The 26,367-nt window shown below is 44.0% G+C and overlaps 1 protein-coding gene across 3 annotated transcripts in view; it reads right to left on the minus strand.

Moving 5' to 3' along the window:
- LOC121004843 (alpha-2-macroglobulin-like protein 1) overlaps positions 1–26,367 on the minus strand; it is a 263,914-nt gene that overhangs the window by 162,756 nt on the left and 74,791 nt on the right. For all 3 annotated transcript variants that reach the window (XM_040437234.1, XM_040437235.1, XM_040437233.1), the window contains exon 9: positions 8,995–9,109. In XM_040437234.1, coding sequence (XP_040293168.1) covers positions 8,995–9,109 — 115 coding nt within the window. The remainder of the gene's footprint in view (positions 1–8,994; positions 9,110–26,367) is intronic.

Raw genomic sequence — 26,367 nt, forward strand, 5'->3', positions numbered from 1 at the left:
CGCGTCCCTTATTAGATGTTTGCCTCATAGTTAGCGTTCACAAAGCAAAGTAAAAATTTGTTAAGTATGTTAAAAATAATTAAACGCCAATATAAACCCTGATGTAGGGTATTGCACTAAATATTTTTTTTTTAAACTCTGGCAGCGGGATTTGTGGCCTAAATGTGACTGTATTCGATGTACGTTAAATTCAAAATGAGCAGTATATGAACACACGGTTTATTTCAACCGCAGTAAATGAATGGCTATATTTGAGGCCTAAATTTGACTGTCACCTATGCACGTGTAATCAAATATGACCAGTATATGAACACACGGTTTATTTCAGCCGCAGTAAACGAATGGCCGTATTTGTGGCCTAAATGTGACTGTATTCTATGTATGTTAAATTCAAAATGAGCAGCATATGAACACACGGTTTATTTCAACCGCGGTAAACGAATGGCCATATTTGTGGCCTAAATGTGACTGTCACCTATGCACGTGTAATCAAAGATGACCAGTATATGAACACACGGTTTATTTCAACCGTAGTAAACGAATGGCCGTATTTGTGGCCTAAATGTGACTGTATTGTATGTACGTAAATTCAAAATGAGCAGTATATGAACACACGGTTCATTTAAACCGCAATAAATGAATGGCCGTATTTATGGCCTAAATGTGACTGTATTCTATGTATGTTAAATTCAAAATGAGCAGTATATGAACACACAGTTTATTTAAACCGCAGTAAACGAATGGCCGTATTTGCGGCCTAAATGTGACTGTCACCTATGCACGTGTAATCAAAGATGACCAGTATATGAACACACGGTTTATTTCAACCGCAGTAAATGAATGGCTATATTTGAGGCCTAAATTTAACTGTCACCTATGCACGTGTAATCAAATATGACCAGTATATGAACACACGGTTTATTTCAGCCGCAGTAAACGAATGGCCGTATTTGTGGCCTAAATGTGACTGTATTCTATGTATATTAAATTCAAAATGAGCAGCATATGAACACACGGTTTATTTCAACCGCGGTAAACGAATGGCCGTATTTGTGGCCTAAATGTGACTGTCACCTATGCACGTGTAATCAAAGATGACCAGTATATGAACACGCAGTTTATTTCAACCGTAGTAAACGAATGGCCGTATTTGTGGCCTAAATGTGACTGTATTGTATGTACGTAAATTCAAAATGAGCAGTATATGAACACACGGTTTATTTAAGCCGCAGTAAATGAATGGCCGTATTTATGGCCTAAATGTGACTGTATTCTATGTATGTTAAATTCAAAATGAGCAGTATATGAACACACGGTTTATTTAAACCGCAGTAAACGAATGGCCGTATTTGTGGCCTAAATGTGACTGTCACCTATGCACGTGTAATCAAAGATGACCAGTATATGAACACACGGTTTATTTCAACCGCAGTAAACGAATGGCCGTAATTGTGGCCTAAATGTGACTGTATTCGATGTATGTTAAATTCAAAATGAGCAGTATATGAACACACGGTTTATTTCAACCGCAGTACACGAATGGCCGTATTTGTGGCCTAAATGCGACTGTCACCTATGCACGTGTAATCAAAGATGACCAGTATAAGAAAAAAAGATTTTCTTCTAAACGCAGTTATCCAATGGCCGTATTTGTGGCCTAAATGTGACAGTCACTTATGCACGTGTAATCAAAGATGACCAGTATATGAAAAAAAAAAATTTTTTAAGCACAGTTAGCAAAAAAGCTGTATTTCTGGACTAGCAGACATGCAGATAGATAGTGCTAGTGCACTATCAGAATTTTTTTTTTTAAACACAGTCAGCAAAAAAGCTGCATTTCTGGACTAGCAGACATGCAGATAGACAATGCTGCACCAGCATGTCTGCATAAAATGGCTGCCGATTAGGTATTCATAGTGACAAACTGAAGTAAAAAAAAAAGCGTTTTCGACAGAAGTTGGCTCAGTGCAGGCTTAAAAAAACTGTGCACTGCACCCACAAAACACATTGAATTGAGATCGCTGAGTTATAAGGCAGTTCTTAGTATTTATCCCTGATCTGTCCCTGACAGCAGCAGCATCCTCTCCCTACACTAAGAATAGCAGAGTGACATGCAGCGCTACGTGACTTAGCCTTATATAGAGGCTGGGTCACATGCTGCAGTTGGCCAATCACAGCCATGCCAATAGTAGGCATGGCTGTGATGGCTTCTAAGGGCACACAGTTAAACACTTGTTGATTGGCTGCTTTGCAGCCTTTCAAAAAGCGCCATAAAAATCGATAAACACCGAACACGAACCGAACTTCTACGTAAATGTTCGGGTTCGGGTCCAAAAAAAGCTAAAGTTCGGTACGGACCCGAACTTTACAGTTCGAGTTCGCTCAACTCTATATATATTGTTTGTGGATTGAACACACACACAGATGTGGCACAAATTAGGTTAATTTCCACCGCAAAAAAAATCTCACTATCAGGAACACTCTAGTGAATACGCCCCTTTTTTAATGTCTGCTAAACACACTGCTTTCTGATGGCGTACTGTAGATCTCACTAATATCAAATCTTTCTGTCTTTTAAAAGCTTTTGGGTACTTAAAAAAAGCGATTTTCCAGCCCTGCGCTATCTGTCCCTTCCTGAAGACGCCTGTCCCTGATACTGCTAAATTTAACCCCTGGTAAAAAAAAAAAATGGTGCTTCACTGCTGTCAAACACACACTGTAGTCCTGAAGAGGACTGTTTGGTCTTTCGATAGTTTTTTTTTTGTTAAATCTGTGAATTTCCAGCAAAACGCTATCTGTCCCTGCCTACTGTCCTCTCTCCCTGACGCTGAATGATCCGAGCGTGGGACATCGGCTCCTATATAAACTGGTATCACGTGTTGATTGGCTGCTTAGGAGGCATCAAATGTGCGGGGAGGAGACTCGAGCAATGCGACGAGCACACGTGGTATTCGGCCGAGTACCGCCACGTGCCGAGCATAGCGATGCTCGAGCCGGACTGGTACTCGGCCGAGCATGCTCTCTCATCACTACACAATTCACCGCCGAATGGCTAATGGGACGTACTTATATTTATTTTTTCTACACCACGTAAATGGCTGTAGTACAATGTTACTTCACTGCTGAACAGGAATTAAGACATATATTTTTTCCTTTTTTTTCCTTCTTATTAATATACCCCCAAAAAAAAATAAAACAACGCAGAACGGCTAATAGGACGTACGTATCTTTCCTATTAATACACCCCGTAAATGGCTGTATCACACAGAACTTGCACCCCAATCACAAGCAAGGTTTGCTGGAATGAATGATGTATCATATAGTGCAAACAACCTAAAAGCAGTAGTATAACACCAATTTAGATCCCCAATGCAGCAAGGTGTAATAGAATCGCTCCTATTACCCAGGCTCTACACTCTCCTATTGCACCCTGTTATTCTTTTATAGTGTAGATGCCTCCCTATGTAACGCCCCAGGGTGGAATTACCACCTCTTTTTGGACCCCCACTATCTTTAAAGGTTGATTCGTTTTCACCTAATGCAAATAATACTATGTTCTGCACAGTGTGCAAATATATTTCTGATTTTACTTATGTTGACATGTAATGTGCCTGGTTCACCAGCAGATGGCGGCACTTCTGGCAGAGCTGAGTTACCTAGAATGGAGCCCTCCATTCATTCTATTCCCCTCTCTAGAGAGGCAGTTTTGTTAGTGTTAGTCAGTCTAACCTACCCCATCTTGGGGAGAGGTTAAGTCTAGCTTACCCCTTGTAAGGGGAAGGCTGTGTATCGGCGAGCAGAGCACTGTCTGCTCTGCTGGGCCCAGAGTCCCCAGCTACAAGCCTTTGAAGCCAGGAAGAAGTTTCCCTGGATAAAGTAAGAGACAGACTACAGACAGCAAAGTTACAGTTACAGCAGAAGAGGAAAAGTTTGCTATTTAATCCAGCCAACCTAGCAGAGCTAAGAGCTGAGATTTTTGCAGAAGTGTTTGCCTGCCAAAACTTATGCCAAACCTGCTGATGACCAATATAAAGTTTGGAAGATTGTTCCTTGATGCTAGTCTATGCAAGTAAAGCTGTTTTCAACGTTAATACAAAGTCTTCAACCCTTGTTGCACTGCTTTGGACTACAACGCCTGGGGATCCAAGGATATGCAGGTAAGAGTACCGTGACATGTGAATACGACACCTTCAGAGAGATTGTAGGTCACTCTACACCACTCTGGGTACCAACACTACCATCTACAAAGGGGACTCGTTGTTTCAGTGCAACTGGCGTCATGACAACTTGCTCTATCAAAGGGACATATTTTGTAAAAACCTCTTAAGGGGCAAGGGATACCCCCAGGTTGCTAGTAGGCCTGTTGCCTATCCTTTCCCTACACCTTGAATGATCTTTCCCTGAACCTGTAAATCATTTTTTCAGCACAATGAAGTCTTTCTTAGCACAGTCCCTAGCGTCTGCTGACGTCTCTTCCTACACTAAGTACACTGGAAAATGGCAGAATCCAAAATGGTTGAGGCTATTTATAGGGCTGTGACATCACAGGGGCTGGCTGGCTGCTGATTGGCTGCATGCATGGCATTGTGGTGATTCCTTTCTCTCAGAGCTCTTTGCTCCATTTTTCCTAAAATGGCTGCTGCATGTGTTAGGACATCTAACACGTGCAGCAGCCATTTTAGGAAAAAATGCGATTTGTTACCATGAAGTGTGAGGAAATTGGGATTCATTAACTTTGATTCGCTCATCTCTAATAATATCCTGCAATACTATAGTTTTGAGCAGAGATGAGTGAACTGAGTCTAAACAAATAAGATTCGACCTGAATTTTTGCACAAATGTTGGCATTTTGGAGAAAGAGAGAATGAGAGAGAAATAAAATAAAATAATTTTTTTTAAAATGTGTGAAATTTTTTTGAGAAATGTCAGAAAAAATCCTAGGAGACCTCAGAGGATCATATACAATTTGGAAGGCCAGAACGGGTTTGGATCCAAATCAAATTGGTTGACTGATTTGGCCAAATCAAACCCAAATCGAATTTTGATCTATTGCTTCATCTCTAGCTTTGAAAGGAAATTTTTTTTTTTTTTTTTAGTAACTAAACATTAAAGATCAGTTGTAAATTTGTAAATTGTGCCATATTTATTAACAATGGCGTAAAGGCGAGAGGTTCAGTATGTTGTGGCACACTGTGATTGATTAGTACGCCACAGCTACCGATTGACAAATAGGACAGGTTTGGTTGAAAACAAAAGTGTTTTATAGATACAATTTGATATGATATGGAGGGATAAACTTTCGGTGCTATAGTTGATAGTTTGCATGCATTCATGCAACAATTGAGGGTCAGTTTGTGTATATCTCTTGTATATTGCTTAGCGCATTGCAATTAGTTATTTTTGCCAGTGTCTAGCTGGCTGGAGGTCGCTAGGGTATATTCCATCTAGTTAAAGGCATACAGGGAGTGCAGAATTATTAGGCAAGTTGTATTTTTGAGGATTAATTTTATTATTGAACAACAACCATGTTCTCAATGAACCCAAAAAACTCATTAATATCAAAGCTGAATATTTTTGGAAGTAGTTTTTAGTTTGTTTTTAGTTTTAGCTATTTTAGGGGGATATCTGTGTGTGCAGGTGACTATTACTGTGCATAATTATTAGGCAACTTAACAAAAACAAATATATACCCATTTCAATTATTTATTTTTACCAGTGAAACCAATATAACATCTCAACATTCACAAATATACATTTCTGACATTCAAAAACAAAACAAAAACAAATCAGTGACCAATATAGCCACCTTTCTTTGCAAGGACACTCAAAAGCCTGCTATCCATGGATTCTGTCAGTGTTTTGATCTGTTCACCATCAACATTGCGTGCAGCAGCAACCACAGCCTCCCAGACACTGTTCAGAGAGGTGTACTGTTTTCCCTCCTTGTAAATCTCACATTTGATGATGGACCACAGGTTCTCAATGGGGTTCAGATCAGGTGAACAAGGAGGCCATGTCATTAGATTTTCTTCTTTTATACCCTTTCTTGCCAGCCACGCTGTGGAGTACTTGGACGCGTGTGATGGAGCATTGTCCTGCATGAAAATCATGTTTTTCTTGAAGGATGCAGACTTCTTCCTGTACCACTGCTTGAAGAAGGTGTCTTCCAGAAACTGGCAGTAGGACTGGGAGTTGAGCTTGACTCCATCCTCAACCCGAAAAGGCCCCACAAGCTCATCTTTGATGATACCAGCCCAAACCAGTACTCCACCTCCACCTTGCTGGCATCTGAGTCGGACTGGAGCTCTCTGCCCTTTACCAATCCAGCCACGGGCCCATCCATCTGGCCCATCAAGACTCACTCTCATTTCATCAGTCCATAAAACCTTAGAAAAATCAGTCTTGAGATATTTCTTGGCCCAGTCTTGACGTTTCAGCTTGTGTGTCTTGTTCAGTGGTGGTCGTCTTTCAGCCTTTCTTACCTTGGCCATGTCTCTGAGTATTGCACACCTTGTGCTTTTGGGCACTCCAGTGATGTTGCAGCTCTGAAATATGGCCAAACTGGTGGCAAGTGGCATCTTGGCATCTGCACGCTTGACTTTTCTCAGTTCATGGGCAGTTATTTTGTGCCTTGGTTTTTCCACACGCTTCTTGCGACCCTGTTGACTATTTTGAATGAAACGCTTGATTGTTCGATGATCACGCTTCAGAAGCTTTGCAATTTTAAGAGTGCCGCATCCCTCTGCAAGATATCTCACTATTTTTGACTTTTCTGAGCCTGTCAAGTCCTTCTTTTGACCCATTTTGCCAAAGGAAAGGAAGTTGCCTAATAATTATGCACACCTAATATAGGGTGTTGATGTCATTAGACCACACCCCTTCTCATTACAGAGATGCACATCACCTAATATGCTTAATTGGTAGTAGGCTTTTGAGCCTATACAGCTTGGAGTAAGACAACATGCATAAAGAGGATGATGTGGTCAAAATACTCATTTGCCTAATAATTCTGCACGCAGTGTATTCCAAGATTTTAATACTGGTGTCCTATTCTAAGGATAAGCAACAATATTTGATTGGTGGGGATTCAATAATTCATGCCTGAAGTTGCGACCAGAACTATGCAGTTCCGTCCATTATGTATAATGAATGGAGTTGGTAACTGTAAAGCTGCTCCCAGTGATGTGAAAGGGAGGAATGCTGCAGTAACCAGACCCATCCACTATACAATGTATGGAAGTTGTAATCGGAGCTACTCGGGAACAGCTGATCTTCAAGGGTGCAGGTTGACCCACGCCGATCAGATATTGATAGCCTATTCTATGGATAGGCCATCAATATTAAAATCTTGAAATACCCCTTCACGTTGTCTATACACATGGCTCGACCATATGGGCTTTTAAGGGAGACAGAGGAGAAAACCTCTGCCAGATACTTCTGGCAGCATCTAATCTCCTGGGAGAACAAAAGGAAGGGGCACTGAGGTCCATTGCACTTAATCAATCTCTCCCTCGACATTATCTGTCAGATGAGAGAGTCAGGAGCTTGTCATACACATTAGATTGTTGGCTGATCCTGACAAAAACTACGGGCTTGACAGACAATAGTTTAATATGTAAGGGGCCTCAAAGCTATCATCAACAATAGATCCCGGAAAGACTGTATGGTCAGTCTGAATGACTGTGATGGCCAATATGGACTAAAATGTGTATGGCTGTGTGAGTGAAACAATCGTCATTGTTTGTTTAAGGGATGTTCAGCTATTAACCTATGATCAGTTTTAGCTACTTTGGGACCATGAACTGTGTATAGGTGCTCAGTAACCTTTTGGTTGCCATCAATAGAAATGGGTGCATATTAGTGGGGGGTTGGCCACTCTCTGGCTGCTTGTGACCAATCTGTAAATAAGATGACTATATGAAAATTGGCAATATATCCTTTGTTGATATTCTTTACCATTTGCTATATTTCATAGGCCATGCCCCCTTGTCTTTTGTGCTGTCCACATAGAGGTCCTGTCCATAAGATGGCCGCTGATGGAGGGTCAAGTAACCAGGTATATCACCTCCATGTGATGTCTCCTGCATTCAAATACACTGTATCTGTCCTAAACTCCCAAAATAGCAAGTGCAGATGGCAGATGCAGTGTATTTGAACAGAGGAGACATCACATGGAGGTGATTTGCCTGGTCACATGATCCTCCATCAGCAGCCATTTTATGGACAAGACTTCTGTATAGGCAGAAGAAAAGACTTGGCAAACAAGGGAGCATACTTTATGAAATATGGAAAATGGTGCAGAATTTCAACAATTGCTATATTGGTAAGTGCTATATAATAAACTTACAAACACATCGATCAACAATAACCAGAAAGTGGCCAACCCCTTTAATATACCTGTACAATGGGGCTCATGTGGAGTACTCAACTGTAACTACATTAACTACAAGTATCATTTAATTTCATTTATTAAACTGCTTCAAACTCTACTGATCTTGTAGTCATTCTTTGACCATTAGAAATGTCAACTAGTATTAATGTGCCTGACATAGCTTATCATCATATTTCCGTTCAGAAAAAGGGCAGCTTTATTGTTAAACTGGTTGTCTAGAGTGTGACTTACAAGTGACAACCATTATTTCCGAAACTGCACAAAGGTCAGATGAAGTGTGCGTTGGGGGGAGAGTGAATAAATGTAATGTAATTGTGCCAAATTATGAAAATAAATATGTAATGGCCAGAACGAGGTAGATGATGCAGGTGGACGTCCTGGGGAACATTTCAGGAGGATGCAATACAGGAGGATGCTAAAGAGAATATACTTTGACTTTACATTTTTTCTACCCAGCCGATCTGAGATGTAATTTGAAGCTCCTGTGGCCCCATAAAAAATTTGTAACAAAGACCCCTAACTACAAAATCAGGGTCTTTGTCCCTCATGTTGTAATAACACATTTGAGATGCAACTAACAGTCAGGAATACATCAGACTTACCAGTCCCCTCCTCTGTAACAGAAGCTGCAACTTTCAGTTCATTTATCTTGTTAGTTTCGTTCATCCTGAACACCCCAGACTTTACATCAATGGTATGGCAACCAGATCTGTCCAGCTGTGTGAAAGAATCAATTCATATTTAAAAGCCAATCATTTAACATAGCTGTATGAAATGCAAGAAATAACAGAAAGAGTGGCCTGGCAGCTGCTATGGCACCAGTGGAGTACGGGGGCCTCATGGGCTTCCTTCTAAGTTCTTAGAATCTGTTATTCTACTGCCTATTTTAGAGTCAGGATGCCACCCCGTAATATCTAGCATGCGTTCCTTTATGTGTTAATAATTTTGGAACACTTTTACTTATCTATGTGACTCTGAGACTGCTTGGCCCACATTCAGTAATGTGTCTGCGTCTGGAATCTGTCTAACAAGGGGCACAAACTGGCGCATTTTGACTAGAGCTTCTACAATTGTTTTCTACTTAGTTGAGAAGTGAGTGGTGCTTAGATGGAAGGGACTGGGCTATATGGGAAATGGGGGGTGGGCTAAGATGTTTGGCCTCTTTGTGTGATTTTATACAGTTCTCTATCAGCTACACGTCTGTTTTTGTATACTTCTGAAACACAACCTTTTTTTCTTTTACTCTATTACTTACTTCTCTAGTAAACCATAGTGTGGTCCCTCCTTCCATTTACTTTTGATAATCTGTCTGACATACAGTTTAGTTGACTTTTAGATAACCACATTTAATAATGTCCACTGGTTATACACACACCCACTGTTTATTCTAACATAGTAACATAGTACATAAGGCCGAAAAAAAGACATTTGTCCATCCAGTTCGGCCTGTTATCCTGCAAGTTGATCCAGAGGAAGGCAAAAAAACCCTGTGAGGTAGAAGCCAATTTTCCTCACTTTAGGGGAATAAAAAATTCCTTCCCGACTCCAATCAGGCAATCAGAATATCTCCCTGGATCAACGACCCCTCTCTAGTAGCCATAGACTGTAATATTAGACTGTAATATTCTGACCCTTTTAATTTCCCGTTTAAACTCCCTCTCTATTTCCTTGAAATTAGTCCTTCTAAAGTCATTACTTTTTTAATAGTGTATGATGGTTCCCAGTCTGCTTTTATATCAAACCATAAACATTGGTGGTCATCGGAACCTAAATGTTCTTCCACCTTAACCTAGGCCACCAGGACCCATTTGTAAAGATTAAATCTAGAATGTTATCTCCTCTGGTTGGTGGCTTCACTAGCTGTTCCAAAGATGCTCTTTTAAGTGCATCAGTTGCATGTAAGAGCACTAGAGATACTCCAGTCTACACCAGGCATGCTAAAGTCACCCATAACTACAATTCCTCCCTTTTCTGCCATTTGAAAAATTTCATCAACCAACTTATCATAATCCTCACTTTGACCTGGAGACCTATAGACCACATCAGTTCTGATAACAGTCCCCTCCTTAGCTTGCATGCAAACCCAAAGAGTTCAAAGTAGAGTTGAGCGAACATCTGGATGTTCGGGTTCGAGAAGTTCGGCCGAACTTCCCGAAAATGTTCGGGTTCGGGATCCGAACTTCGCCCCGAACTTCGCCCCGAACCCCATTGAAGTCAATGGGGACCCAAACTTTTCAGCACTAAAAAGGCTGTAAAATAGCCCAGGAAAGGGCTAGAGGGCTGCAAAAGGCAGAAAAATGTAAGTAAATCCCCTGCAAATAAATGTGGATAGGGAAATTAATTAAAAAAAATAATAATAAATTAACCAATATCAATTGGAGAGAGGTCCCATAGCAGAGAATCAGGCTTCATGTCACCCACCACTGGAACAGGCCTTTGTGAGATATTTTTAGGCCCCGGCACCCAGACAATGGAGAGAGGTCCCATAGCAGAGATTCAGGCTTCATGTCATAGCAGAGAATCAGGCTTTATGTCACCCACCACTGGAACAGGCCAATGTCAGATATTTTTAGGCCCCGGCACCCAAACAGAGGAGAGAGGTCCCATAGCAGAGAATCAGGCTTCATGTCATAGCAGAGAATCAGGCTTCATGTTACCCAACACTGGAACAGGCCACTGTCAGATATTTTTAGGCCCCGGCACCCAGACAGAGGAGAGAGGTCCCATAGCAGAGATTCAGGCTTCATGTCATAGCAGAGAATCAGGCTTTATGTCACCCAACACTGGAACAGGCCACTGTCAGATATTTTTAGGCCCCGGCATCCAGACAGAGGAGAGAGGTCCCATAGCAGAGATTCAGGCTTCATGTCATAGCAGAGAATCAGGCTTCATGTCACACACCACTGGAACAGGCCACTGTTCAGATATTTTTAGGCCCCGGCACCCAGACAGAGGAGAGAGGCCCCAATGGCAGAGATTCAGGCTTCATGTCATAGCAGAGAATCAGGCTTCATGTCACCCACCACTGGAACAGGCCATTGTCAGATATTTATAGGCCCTGGCACCCAGACAGAGGAGAGAGGTCCCATAGCAGAGATTCGGGCTTCATGTCATAGCAGAGAATCAGGCTTCATGTTACCCAACACTGGAACAGGCCACTGTCAGATATTTTTAGGCCCCGGCACCCAGACAGAGGAGAGAGGTCCCATAGCAGAGATTCAGGCTTCATGTCATAGCAGAGAATCAGGCTTTATGTCACCCAACACTGGAACAGGCCACTGTCAGATATTTTTAGGCCCCGGCATCCAGACAGAGGAGAGAGGTCCCATAGCAGAGATTCAGGCTTCATGTCATAGCAGAGAATCAGGCTTCATGTCACACACCACTGGAACAGGCCACTGTTAGATATTTAGGCCCCGGCACCCAGACAGAGGAGAGAGGTCCCATAGCAAAGAATCAGCTTCATGTCACCCACCACTGGAACAGGCCATTGTCAGATATTTTTAGGCCCCGGCACCCAGACAGAGGAGAGAGGTCCCATAGCAGAGAATCAGGCTTCATGTCATAGCAGAGAATCAGGCTTCATGTCACCCACCACTGGAACAAGCCACTGTCAGATATTTAGGCCCCGACACCCAGACAGAGGAGAGAGGTCCCATAGCAGAGAATCAGGCTTCATGTTACCCACCACTGGAACAGGCCATTGTCAGATATTTTTAGGCCCCGGCACCCAGACAGAGGAGAGAGGTCCCATAGCAGAGATTCAGGCTTCATGTCTTAGCAGAGAATCAGGATTCATGTCACCCACCACTGGAACAGGCCACTGTCAGATATTTTTAGGCCCCGGCACCCAGACAGATGAGAGAGGCCCCATAGCAGAGATTCAGGCTTCATGTCATAGCAGAGAATCAGGCTTTATGTCACTCACCACTGGAACAGGCCACTGTCAGATATTTTTAGGCCCCGGCACCCAGACAGAGGAGAGAGGCCCCATAGCAGAGATTCAGGCTTCATGTCATAGCAGAGAATCAGGCTTCATGTCACCCACCACTGGAACAGGCCACTGTTCTGATATTTTTAGGCCCCGGGACCCAGACAGAGGAGAGAGGCCCCATAGCAGAGATTCAGGCTTCAGGTCATAGCAGAGAATAAGGCTTCATGTCACCCACCACTGGAACAGGCCATTGTCAGATATTTTTAGGCCCCGGCACCCAGACAGAGGAGAGAGGTCCCATAGCAGAGATTCATGCTTCATGTAATAGCAGAAAATCAGGCTTCATGTCACCCACCACTGGAACAGGCCATTGTCATATATTTTTAGGCCCCGTCACCCAGACAGAGGAGAGAGGTCCCATAGCAGAGATTCAGGCTTCATGTCATAGCAGAGAATCAGGCTTCATGTCACCCAACACTGGAACAGGCCACTATCAGATATTTTTAGGCCCCAGCACCCAGACAGAGGAGAGAGGTCCCATAGCAGAGATTCAGGCTTCATGTCATAGCAGAGAATCAGGCTTCATGTCACCCACCACTGGAACAGGCCACTGTGAGTTATTTAGGCCCCGGCACCGAGACAGAGGAGAGAGGTCCCATAGCAGAGAATCAGACTTCATGTCATAGCATAGAATCAGGCTTCATGTCACTCACCACTGGAACAGGCCACTGTCAGATATTTTTAGGCCCCGGCACCCAGACAGAGGAGAGAGGTCCCATAGCAGAGAATCAGGCTTCATGTCACCCACCACTGGAACAGGCCACTGTTCAGATATTTTTAGGCCCCGGAACCCAGACAGAGGAGAGAGGCCCCATAGCAGAGATTCAGACTTCATGTCATAGCAGAGAATCAGGCTTCATGTCACCCACCACTGGAACAGGCCATTGTCAGATATTTTTAGGCCCTGGCACCCAGACAGATGAGAGGTTCATTCAACTTTGGGTTGCCCCGCAATATAATGGTAAAATTAAAAAAAGAGGATAGGTCCTGTGGGATCCATGCCTGGTTCATTTTTATGAACGTCAGCTTGTCCACATTGGCTGTAGACAGGCGGCTGCGTTTGTCTGTAATGACGCCCCCAGTTGTGCTGAATACACGTTCAGGCAAAATGCTGGCCGCCGGGCAGGCCAGCACCTCCAAGGCATAAAAGGCTAGCTCTGGCCACGTGGACAATTTGGAGACCCAGAAGTTGAATGGGGCCGAACCATCAGTCAGTACGTGGAGGGCTGTGCACATGTACTGTTCCACAATGTTAGTGAAATGTTGCCTCCTGCTAACACGTTCCGGTTCAGGTGGTGATGCAGTTAGCTGTGGCGTGGTGACAAAACTTTTCCACATCTCTGTCATGCTAACCCTGCCCTCAGAGGAGCTGGCCGTGACACAGCTGCGTTGGCGACCTCTTGCTCCTCCTCTGCCTTCGCCTTGGGCTTCCACTTGTTCCCCTGTGACATTTGGGAATGCTCTCAGTAGCGCATCTACCAACGTGCGATTGTACTCGCGCATCTTCCTATCACTCTCCAGTGCAGGAAGTAAGGTGGGCACATTGTCTTTGTACCGGGGATCCAGCAGGGTGGCAACCCAGTAGTCCGCACACGTTAAAATGTGGGCAACTCTGCTGTCGTTGCGCAGGCACTGCAGCATGTAGTCGCTCATGTGTGCCAGGCTGCCCAGAGGAAAGGACAAGCTGTCCACTGTGGGAGGCGTATCGTCATCGTCCTGCGTTTCCCCCCAGCCACGCACCAGTGATGGGCCCGAGCTGCGTTGGGTGCCACCCCTCTGTGAACATGCTTCATCCTCCTCCTCCTCCTCCACCTCCTCCTCATCCTCGTTCTCCTCGTCCTCCAGTATTGGGCCCTGTCTGGCCACATTTGTACCTGGCCTCTGCTGTTGCAAAAAAACTCCCTCTGAGTCACTTCTTAGAGACTGGCTTGAAAGTGCTAAAAATGACCCCTCTTTCCTCCTCCTCCTCCTCCTGGGCCACCTCCTCTTCCATCATCGCCCTAAGTGTTTTCTCAAGGAGACATAGAAGTGTTATTGTAACGCTGATAACGGCGTCATCGCCACTGGCCATGTTGGTGGAGTACTCTAAATAGCGCAACAGGGCACACAGGTCTCGCATGGAGGCCCAGTCATTGGTGGTGAAGTGGTGCTGTTCCGCAGTGCGACTGACCCGTGCGTGCTGAAGCTGAAACTCCACTATGGCCTACTGCTGCTCGCACAGTCTGTCCAGCATGTGCAAGGTGGAGTTCCACCTGGTGTGCACGTCGCATTTGAGGCGGTGAGCGGGAAGGCCGAAGTTACGCTGTAGAACAGATAGGCGAGCAACGGCAGGATGTGAACGCCGGAAGCGCGCACAGACGGCCCGCACTTTATGCAGTAGCTCTGACATGTCGGGGTTGCTGTGAATGAACTTCTGCACCACCAAATTCAGCACATGCGCCAAGCAAGGGATGTGCGTCCAACCGGCTAGTCCCAGATCTGCGACGAGATTTCGCCCATTATCGCACACCACCAGGCCGGGCTTGAGGTTCACCGGCAGCAACCACTCATCGGTCTGTTGTTCAATACCCCGCCACAACTCCTGCGCGGTGTGGGGCCTGTCCCCCAAACATATGAGTTTCAGAATGGCCTGCTAACGTTTACCCCGGTTTGTGCTGAATTTGGTGGTGAAGGTGTGTGGCTGACTGGATGAGCAGGTGGAAGAAGAGGAGGAGGATGCAGAGTAGGAGGAGGAGGCTACAGGAGGCAAAGAATGTTGCCCTGCGATCCTTGGCGGCGGAAGGACGTGCGCTAAAGAGCTCTCCGTCTGGGGCCCAGCCGCCTCTACATTTACCCAGTGTGCATTTAGGGAGATATAGCGTCCCTGGCCTTGCTTACTGGTCCACGTATCTGTGGTTAGGTGGACCTTGCCACAGATGGCGTTGCACAGTGCACACTTGATTTTATCGGATACTTGGTTGTGCAGGGAAGGCACTGCTCTCTTGGAGAAGTAGTGGCGGCTGGGAACAACATACTGTGGGACAGCAAGCGACATGAGCTGTTTGAAGCTGTCTGTGTCCACCAGCCTGAATGACAGCATTTCATAGGCCAGTAGTTTAGAAATGCAGGCATTCAGGGCCATGGATCGAGGGTGGCTAGGTGGGAATTTACGCTTTCTCTCAAATGTTTGTGAGATGGAGAGCTGAACGCTGCCGTGTGACATGGTGGAGAAGCTTGGTGACGGAGGTGGTGATGTTGGTGGTACAACCTCTGTTTGCTGGGCGGCAGGTGCCAACGTTCCTCCTGAGGCGGAGGAAGAGGCTGAGGCGGCAGCAGCAGAAGAGGTAGCAGGGGGAGCCTGAGTGACTTCCTTGTTTTTAAGGTGTTTACTCCACTGCAGTTCATGCTTTGCATGCAGATGCCTGGTCATGCAGGTTGTGCTAAGGTTCAGAACGTTAATGCCTCGCTTCATGCTCTGATGACACAGCGTGCAAACCACTCGGGTCTTGTCGTCAGCACATTGCTTGAAGAACTGCCACGCCAGGGAATTCCTTGAAGCTGCCTTTGGGGTGCTCGGTCCCAGGTGGCGGTGGCCAGTAGCAGGCGAACTCTCTTGGCGGCGGGTGTTCTGCTTTTGCCCCCTGGTCCCTGTTTTGCTACGTTGTTGGCTCGGTCTCACCACTGCCTCTTTCTCTGAACTCTGAAAGTCAGTGGCACGACCTTCATTCCATGTGGGGTCTATGACCTCATCGTCCCCTGCATCGTCTTCCACCCAGTCTTCCTCCCTGACCTCCTGTTCAGTGTGCACACTGCAGAAAGACGCAGCAGTTGGCACCTGTGTTTCGTCATCATCAGACACGTGTTGAGGTGGTATTCCCATGTCCTCATCATCAGGAAACATAAGTGGTTGTGCGTCAGTGCATTCTATGTCTTCCACAACTGGGGAAGGGCTAGGTGGATGCCCTTGGCAAACTTTGCCAGCAGAGTCTTCAAACAGCATAAGAGACTGCTGCATAACTTGAGGCTCAGACTGTTTCCCTGATATGCATGGGGGTGATGTGACAGACTGATGGGCTTGGTTTTCATGCGCCATCTGTGCGCTTTCTGCAGAAGACTGGGTGGGAGATAATGTGAACGTGCTGGATCCACTGTCGGCCACCCAATTGACTAATGCCTGTACCTGCTCAGGCCTTACCATCCTTAGAACGGCATTGGGCCCCACCAAATATCGCTGTAAATTCTGGCGGCTACTGGGACCTGAGGTAGTTTGTTCACTAAGACGTGTGGCTGTGGCAGAACGGCCACGTCTTCTCCCAGCACCAAAGGGTCCACTAACACCACCACGACCATGCCGCGTCCGCGTCCCTTACTAGATGTTTTCCTCATTGTTACCGTTCACCACAATAAGAAAAAAATTATTTGGCCCAATGTATTGAATTCAAATTCAAGCCTTTTTTTACAGGCTATCTATTTAGGTACCGTATTACTCTAATACAGGCACAGCAGTAACTACAGATTTAGCTGAATATAAATTGTAGGCCTAGTATTTAGGCCCTGGATGACAGGTATCCCTTTTACGGTCAGAATTTGACTTGGAAATGCACGGTAGCGTGTGAAGTTATTGAGGATGACCCTATCAGCACCTTCAATGTAATATACCCTTTTATGGATAGATTTAAACTTGGCCTGCTACAGCAGAAACCACTGATTTAGGGAATTGCTAATTTGGGAATTGAATTTCAACCCAGAAAAAAAATTATCCTTTACTAGACAGCAGACAGTATTACAATTGGCTAGCCACAGCTGAAACACCAGATTTAGGGTACTGCTATTTTGGCAATTGTATTTCACCCCTCAATAAAATAGCAAGAACAGCCAAGCCTCTGATGTAGGATATAGCAAAAAAAATAAAAAAACACACTATTGATGGTCAAATGGACCACAAGACACAAAATGGCCGCCGATCACCCTAGAAAAAAGTGACAGAAAAACGCTCTGGGCAGCCTAAAAACAATGAGCAATTAACTAGCAAAAGTTGAATGATACACAGCTGTAGATCGATCACTTCATTAAGTGTTTTGATGAGTAAATCCCTGCCTAATCTGGCCCTAACAGCAGCAGCTGCATCCTATCCCTACACTGATCAGAGCAGAGTGACGTGCGGCGCTACGTGACTCCAGCTTAAATAGAGGCTTGGTCACATGCTGCACTGCCCAATCACAGCCATGCCAATAGTAGGCATGGCTGTGATGACCTCTTGGGGCAAGTAGTATGACGCTTGTTGATTGGCTGCTTTGCAGCCTTTCAAAAAGCGCCAAGAAAGCGCTGAACATCGAACCCAGACTTTTACGTAAATGTTCAGGTTCGGGTCCGTGTCACGAACACCCCAAAATTCGGTACGAACCCGAACTATACAGTTCGGGTTCGCTCATCCCTAGTTCAAAGTTCTTTGTGTGTGTGTTCTGTATTTCTGTAGATTTTAGACTATCATGGACATAAATGGCTAATCCACCACTTTTCACCTATTTTGTCTTTCTTGTACAGTGTGTATCCAGGTATGGCAATTTCCCAGTCATTACAATACTTAAACCACGTTTCAGTTATTGCAACAAGATCAACATTATCCCTATTTTTATCCCCATAAGTTTGTAAATCCTATGTACTGTCACTATCATCACACTAAGTAATCAAACTGGCTGGGGATAGAAATCATCATCATCAATAAAATTTCTACCCCCTTCTTCTAGGTCAAAGACTATGGACATCTTTAGAGACATTTATTATCATCATCATTATTATTACGTGTTCGTGCATGGCAAGACCACTTACTGTTATCTCACATATATATTCTTATTATTATAGCCAAATTTACCACCCTAACTCCTCCCACAGTTTTTACACTACATAGACAGTAATATACCGAAACGTGCGGATTGTTCCCGATTGGTGTGCTATTACTTTGTGGAATGTTTCGCAAAATGGTTCACGAAATATCTGCGTTTTTGTCGCGAAATTGGTCCCATAGGAATGAATGGCGGAATGTTCAAAACTAGAGTGGGAGCTGAAAAATCAGGACATGATTTCTAAACTGCCACCACTCTCTCATTTTCAAGCCCACCTACACAAATCGTATATCAAAATATTCAGCTATCATCCCTGCTGCCATTTTAAAATGATATCCTGCTTGCAAGCCGATACTGTAGTACCCCAAAATTCTCATACGAATGAGAATTTTGGGGGACTAAAGTATCGGCTTGCAAGCAGGATATCATTTTTAAATTGAATTTTTATAACATTATCAAAGAAATCCGAAAAAAGCTCACAAGTTTATTCGCAGAATCATCTTAACACAGTGTCTCCGGATCGCTGTATTCCAAACCACTATAGTGCGGGTCACGTGAGATGAGGTAACCACTGACGTCATCACTGACAACCAGAGGCGACGCGCTCCTGCACACCTCACGTGGGATGCCAGAGACTCGAACGCAGACAACATGCACAGGATTGCGAAGGGGACAAGCGAACCGACTCAAAGGTAAGAGCCGCTAAGTACCAAAGAACACGTGGGACACCGCGTTTAGGTACATCGGCTAGCAAACCTTTTCTCCCCCTAAACAAAGGTCTGGATCTGGAAGTTTTTTATCCAGTTATGCTGCTAATTTGAATACTCCACTATATGGAACAGGAGGAATATATGCTGCTATTTGGAATCTCTATGCTGCTAACTGTTCCTATATGCTGCTAATGAATTATTTGCTGCTTATTTAATCCTTACGCTGCTAATTATTGTTCTTTGTGCATTATTGTTCTTTGTGCATGTCTATCATATTTATTTCCATTTGTGTGAGATATTTTAATTGCTATTATATTTGATATATTAAATAATACGTTACTCCAATTGTAAGTGTGCCTGCTAATATTTTATATTTTATACAATTTTAAACTACAACCATTTGAAGATGGCAACCGCCAGTGAAGTTGGAGCAGTTAGTTTTTAGCCGCTCTTCTCTGCCCTTGCTGTAGAGTGAGTTGCCATAGGAACCCAGGTGTGTGAGCAGCCAGCAGAGTGACAAAAGCTAGAGTGTGAGCTGAAAAATCAGGACATGATTTCTAAATTGGGACCACTCCCTCATTTTCAAGCCCACCTACACAAATCGGCTGCTAATGTTTTCATAAATGTTTGTTTTAATGTAACTGTGAAGCACTTTTGGCAACAACATTGCAATTAAATGTGCTATATAAATAAAATTTGAAATGCATTTCTCACTCTATCAAGCTTGTCATGTGCACTTTTTAAATTTGATCAATCAACTGGTTAGTGTAATGTTTACTATCTTTACTCACTCCAAACACTTCACACAGTTACTCTGCCCATTCCATAAAGTTACTCTGCCCAGTTCAACCTTTCCACAGTTACTCCAGCCACTCCAAACACACAACAGTTACTCAAGCCACTCCACGCAGTTACTCTGCCCACTCCAGTTGTAGACTACTGGTGGAGGCAAGAACACTACACACAATTTCCCCAGAAATTGCAGCTTTTCTAGTTATTAGTGTTGAGTGAAGTGAAGCATTCAAAGAAGACTTACACTTAAAGTATCAGATTTTTCTAAAATGGCGGCTGCGCGTGTTAAAAAGTGAAACTAAATTTAGAGGAGACAAGCCTGAGAATGCAAGATCACCCAAAATGCTGTGCAGCCAGCCAATCCGTAGATAGCCCTATAAAACCCTCATTCTGTGTGGTCTCCACCATTGTCCTGTGAGCTAAGCATAGGTAGAGATATGGTAAGCACTCATGCGCTAGGGACAGTGTTGCTGAAATTGATAAATAGAAGAATTTTGGAGAAGGGAGAGTGCAGGGAGACATTCTGCGTCAGTTTTATTTAGTTATTCCTACACTTATTTATTCCTACATCAGGCTTTACCCTTTCAGTACCCTGCCATTTTTCACCTTATGGACCAAGCCATTTTTTGCAAATCTGTCACAAACTTTATGTGCTAATAACTTTAAAACGCTTTTACTTATCCAAGCCATTCTGAGATTGTTTTCTCGTCACATACCTACTTCATGATAGTGGTAAATTTGAGTCAAAATCTTAAATTTTTATTTATAAAAAAAATACCAAATTTACCAAAAATTTGGAAAAATTAGCAATTTTCAAAATTTCGATTTCTGTGCGCTTATAATAGATAGTGATACCTCCTAAAATAGTTCTTACTTTACATTTACCACATGGCTACTTCATGTTTGGATCATTTTGTAAATGATATTTTTTATTTTTTTTAGATGTTAGAAGGCTTAGAGGTTTAGAAGCAAATCTTACATTTTTTAAGAAAATTTCCAAAACCCAATTTATAACCCCCTCCGGATCGCCTAACGCAGGATCGCGTTCCGGAGGCGGCTCACTCAGGCACAGTCACGCATCTACGCGTCATCTCGCGAGGCGCGAGATTACGCTCACAGCCGGCCTGCACATGCGCATCGCGGGCCAGTAAAAGTTAGAGGACAAGTTCGTCATCAGCCTGCCAGCCAATGATCGTCGCTGGCAGGCTGATGATTTTCAAAAAAACGAATCAGAAGCCATCTAACACATTATATTTATAAATATAATGTGTTAAATGGCTTCTGTGCTCCTCTGCTGGTCCTTTTCGTCGGTTGGTCCCAGCAGAGGAGCACACATCACTGTAAGTACACAAGACACAACACTTAGCCCCAGATCACCCCCCATCACCCCAATTAACCCCTTGATCATCCCTTGATCGCCCCTGTCAATCACCTAGTGAAAGGGAAAAAAGTGATCAGTGTAAACTGTCACTTTTTTTTTCACTAGTATTGACGGTTAGGTTTAGGATAGTTTAGGCCCCTTTGTTAGGCAGTTAGCGTCGGTTAGCGCCCAGCCCACCGCACCGCAGTCACTGATTCACTGATTAGCGTATCGCTAATCAGCATTTGTACTTTTATAGTATCTGTAAGTGATCAGAACTGATCACAGTCAGATCTATAATAGTATTAGTGTCACCTTAGTTCGCCCTCCACCCAAAACGCAGTGTTTTCCTCGATCAGGCCTGATCGGTCGCCCACACGTGCGTTCACCCACGCCCGCCCCGCCGCAGTGACAAAAAATATATTTTTTTTTGATCACTGCACAATCACTTTACAAGCTCTGCGGCGATAAAAAAAATCAGTTTTGATATTTTTTATCAATCGCAGCGGCTTCCGGTACTTCGCTAGCCTTCCATTTGTAAGACAGGCTTGCTTTTTTTCTTGGGTAGTCTCAGGGAATACCCCCTAAATTTAGTTGACCAAATGGCAAATAAGGGGTATTCTTCTGAAGAGGCCTACAGGCTTCTGACCCAGTTGGATGAGGAATGGGAACCCTCATCTGACGAATCCAGCGGGTCAGAATATGAACCTGTAGAAAGCAGTGGCAATCTGACCCAAAGTTCGGACGAGGAGGTTGAGGTCCCTAATACCACCAGGCGTACCCGGCCCAATGTTGCTAGACCACAGGTTGCGCAGGATCCGCTTCAAGGGCAGCAGAGTGGGGCTGGCGCTGTTGGATTACGTGGTGAGGCATACACCAGCAGCGCAGCCCATCCTGGACCTAGTAACAGCACTGCCGTACAACATAGTGAAGTGGCGAGTACCAGAAGGGCAGTTGAAGCTGGTACGGTGGCACGTGCATTAGTTCCCCCGTCGCAGCCACCGCACAGACAGGCCCGTAGAGCCCCTAGATTCCCTGAGGTGCTGGCAAAGCCTGATTGGCAGCCCCCAACTTCAGCCGCACCAGTAGTTCCCCCTTTCACCGCCCAGTCTGGAGTTCGGGTTGAGACAGCTCAGATCGGTTCGGCACTGGGATTTTTTGAGCTGTTCTTGACTGCGGAGCTCTTGGACTTAGTCGTGGCAGAAACAAATTGGTATGCCACTCAATTTATAGCCGCCAACCCGGGAAGCTATTATGCCCAGTCTTTCCGGTGGAAACCCGTCCAAGTTTCCGAATTAAAAAAATTTCTGGGCCTTCTCCTCAACATGGGCCTAACCAAAAAGCATGAATTGCGGTCATATTGGTCCACGAACCCAATTCATCACATGCCCATGTTCTCTGCTGCCATGTCCAGGGCACGATTTGAGGCCATCCTGCGTTTCCTGCACTTTAGCGACAACAGCACCTCTCGTCCCAGAGGCCACCCAGCTTTTGACCGGCTCCACAAAATTCGGCCCCTCATAGACCACCTTAACACCAAATTTGCAAATTTGTATACCCCTGAGCAAAACATCTGCGTAGAAAAGTCCCTTATACATTTTACCGGGCACCTTGGCTTCAAACAATACATCCCAAGCAAGCGTGCCCGATATGGGGTCAAATTGTATAAGCTCTGTGAAAGGGCCACAGGCTATACCCACAAATTTCGGAGCTATGAGGGTAAAGATCAGACCCTGGAGCCGGTCGGTTGCCCTGACTACCTGGGGAGCAGTGGGAAGACAGTCTGGGACTTGGTGTCACCCTTATTTGGCAAGGGGTACCATCTTTATGTGGACAATTTTTACACAAGTGTGCCCCTCTTCAGGCATTTGTTCCTAGAACAGATTGGCTGCTGTGGCATAAATATCTCTGTCAAATGCCAACTTTGTATAAAAAAAATGGGAAAAGTTGTCTTTTATAGAGATGTTTCGCACACCCCAAAACACATTGCCCAACTTCTCCTGAGTACGGCGATACCACATGTGTGACACTTTTTTGCAGCCTAGGTGGGCAAAGGGGCCAAAATTCCAAAGAGCACCTTTAGGATTTCACAGGGCATTTTTTACACATTTTGATTTCAAACTACTTCTCACGCATTAGGGCCCCTAAAATACCAGGGCAGTATAACTACCCCACAAGTGACCCCATTTTGGAAAGAAGACACCCCAAGGTATTTCGTGATGGGCATAGTGAGTTCATGGAAGTTTTTATTTTTTGTCACAAGTTAGTGGAATATGAGACTTTGTAAGAAAAAAAAAAAAAAAAACATAATTTTCCGCTAACTTGTGCCAAAAAAATAAAAAATTCTAGGAACTCGCCATGCCCCTCACGGAATACCTTGGGGTGTCTTCTTTCCAAAATGGGGTCACTTGTGGTGTTGTTATACTGCCCTGGCATTTTAGGGGCCCTAATGCGTGAGAAGTAGTTTGAAATAAAAATGTGTTAAAAATGCCCTGTGAAATCCAAAAGGTGCTCTTTAGAATGTGGGCCCCTTTGCCCACCTAGGCTGCAAAAAAGTGTCACACATGTGGTATCGCCGTACTCGGAAGAAGTAGGGCAATGTGTGTTGGGGTGTATTTTTACATATACCCATGCTGGGTGAGAGAAATATCTCTCTAAAAGTCAACTTTTCCCATTTTTTTATACAAAGTTGTCATTTTAGAGAGATATTTCTCTCACCCAGCATGGGTATATGTAAAAAGACACCCAAAAACACATTGCCCAACTTCTCCTGAGTACCGCGATACCACATGTGTAAAATGCCAGGGCAGTATAACTACCCCACAAGTGACCCCATTTTGGAAAGAAAACACCCCAAGGTATTTTGTGATGGGCATAGTGAGTTCATGGAAGTTTTTATTTTTTGTCACAAGTCAGTGGAATATAAGACTTTGTAAGAAAAAAAAAAAATCATCATTTTCCGCTAACTTGTGACATAAAATAAAAAGTTTTATGAACTCAATATGCCCATCAGCGAATACCTTAGGGTGTCTACTTTCCGAAATGGGGTCATTTGTGGGGTGTTTGTACTGTCTGGCCATTGTAGAACCTCAGGAAACATGACAGGTGCACCCTTAGAGTAGAAACTCCAAAAAAGTGACCCCATTTTGTAAAATACACCACTCAAGGTATTTGGCAACCCATTAGGTGTTCCACAAGAATTAAAGGAAAATGTAGAGGAAATTTCCATTTTAATCCATTTTTTCCGCTAACAAAAAAACGGTTAACAGCCAAACAAAACTCAATATTTATTACCCTAATTCTGTAATTTACAGAAACACCCCATTTGTGATTGTAAACTGCTGTACGGGCACACGGCAGGGTGCAGAAGGAAAGAAACGCCATGTAGTTTTTGGAGGGCAGATTACACTAAGATAATTTTAAGTTGCAATGTCATATTTGAAGACCAGACCCCCTGATGCACCCCTAGAGTAGAAACTCCAAAAAAGACCCCATTTTGGAAAATACGAGATAAGGTGGCAGGTATTGGTTTTTGGTACTATTTTAGGGTACATATTATTTTTGGTTGCTTTAGATTACACTTTTTGTGAGGTAAGGTAACAAAAATAGCTGTTTTGGCACAGTTTTTGCTTTTTGTTTTTTGCAATGTTCATCTGACAGGTTAGATCATGTGCTATTTTTATAGAGCAGGTTGCTTCAGACACGACAACACCAAATATGACTACTTTTTTGGGTTGTTTGTTTCAGTTTTACATAATAAAGCATTTTTGAAAAAAATAGATTTTTTTTGTGTCTCCATAGTCTGAAATCTATAGATTTTTTTATTTTTTGGGTGACTGTTATATGTAGGGGCTAATTTTTTTCGGTATAAGATGGCGATTTAATAGGTACTATTTTAGGGTGCATATATATATATTTTTGATCTATTGGTATTACACTTTTTGTGACGTAAGGTGACAAAAAATGGCCTTTTTCAAACCGTTTTTATTTTCACTTTTTACAGTGCTCACCTGAGGGATTAGATCATTTTATATTTTAATAGACCTCGCTGTTCTGCACATGGACATACCTAATATGTCATGTTTTAGTTTCTCCATATTCTGAGAGCCATATTTATTTTTTATTATTTATTATGTTTTATGTAGGGGCTCGTTTTTTGTGGGATGAGGTGATGGTTTGATTGGTACAATTTTGGGGGGTATACGCCTTTTTGATGTTGGTGTTTTAGCACAGTTTTTATTTTATTTTTTCTATGACGTTCAGGTGAGGGAGTGGATCATGTGATATTTTTATAGAGCCTATAATTCATTGGCTGTCAGATTATTATGCTGACAGCCTGCCTGTGAGACCCAGCCTAAGGGCTGGATCTCACAGGCTTCCGTAGAAGGCAAGACCTGATGCCTATGGAAGGCATTGGGCTTGCCTTCTCTGCCATCGGGTCCCCGCCACTACAGCGCGGGGACCTGATGGAGACCGCGGCATACGAAGTGTTAATACGCTGGTCTTCAGTGATGCCGGCGTATGCAGCAGGGGCCCGGCTGTCAGTGACTTTCCGGGTCCATGCCTTGGGGGTCCAGGTCTTAATGATGAGCATCCTCATCTTTTGCTGGTGGCTTTACTTCTTCCAAATCATCCTTCAAAGTCTCTATGTCATAGAAAAGTCAGCAAGATGCAGAGAGAGGAGGAACATGATGTTCCTGATTACATATTCTCATCGATATTAGATGATGTGGAAAAGGAGGAAAGCAGATGGCACAATAAGGGCTCCCACCTGTAGGTCAGGAGAGTGCTGGGGTTGGAGAAGTGGGTATGCCAGCAAATTGTGCCCCCACCTAAGTAGCTAAACCCCATATCAGTGACAGCCCCTTTTTAAAGGTGCCCTGCGGTCATTACAATGAAGACAGACTATACAGTGCGGTCTTCATTATGAAATGAAAGGCAGCTGCAGGCTAATTGGCTGCACAATTCTTCACCGCAGCATGGCAACAACCTGCTCTCAGCATGGCTGCTCCGTGTGGCCATACCCTAAGGCCTTATGCACACGGCCGTTCCGTTTTTTGCGATTCGCAAATTGCGGATCCGCAAAACACGGAAGCCATCCGTGTGAATTCCGCAATTTGCGGAACAGAACAAGTGGCCCATTGCAGAAATGCCTATTCTTGTCCGCAAAACAGACAAGAATAGGACATGTTATATTTTTTTTGCGGGGCTACGTAACAGCAATGATGCGGAAAGCATACGGAGTGCTGTTCGCATCTTTTGCGGCTCCATTGAAATGAATGGGTCCGCACCTGAGC

The sequence above is a fragment of the Bufo bufo genome, chromosome 6 (assembly GCF_905171765.1).
Source record: "Bufo bufo chromosome 6, aBufBuf1.1, whole genome shotgun sequence".
NCBI lineage: Eukaryota > Metazoa > Chordata > Amphibia > Anura > Bufonidae > Bufo > Bufo bufo.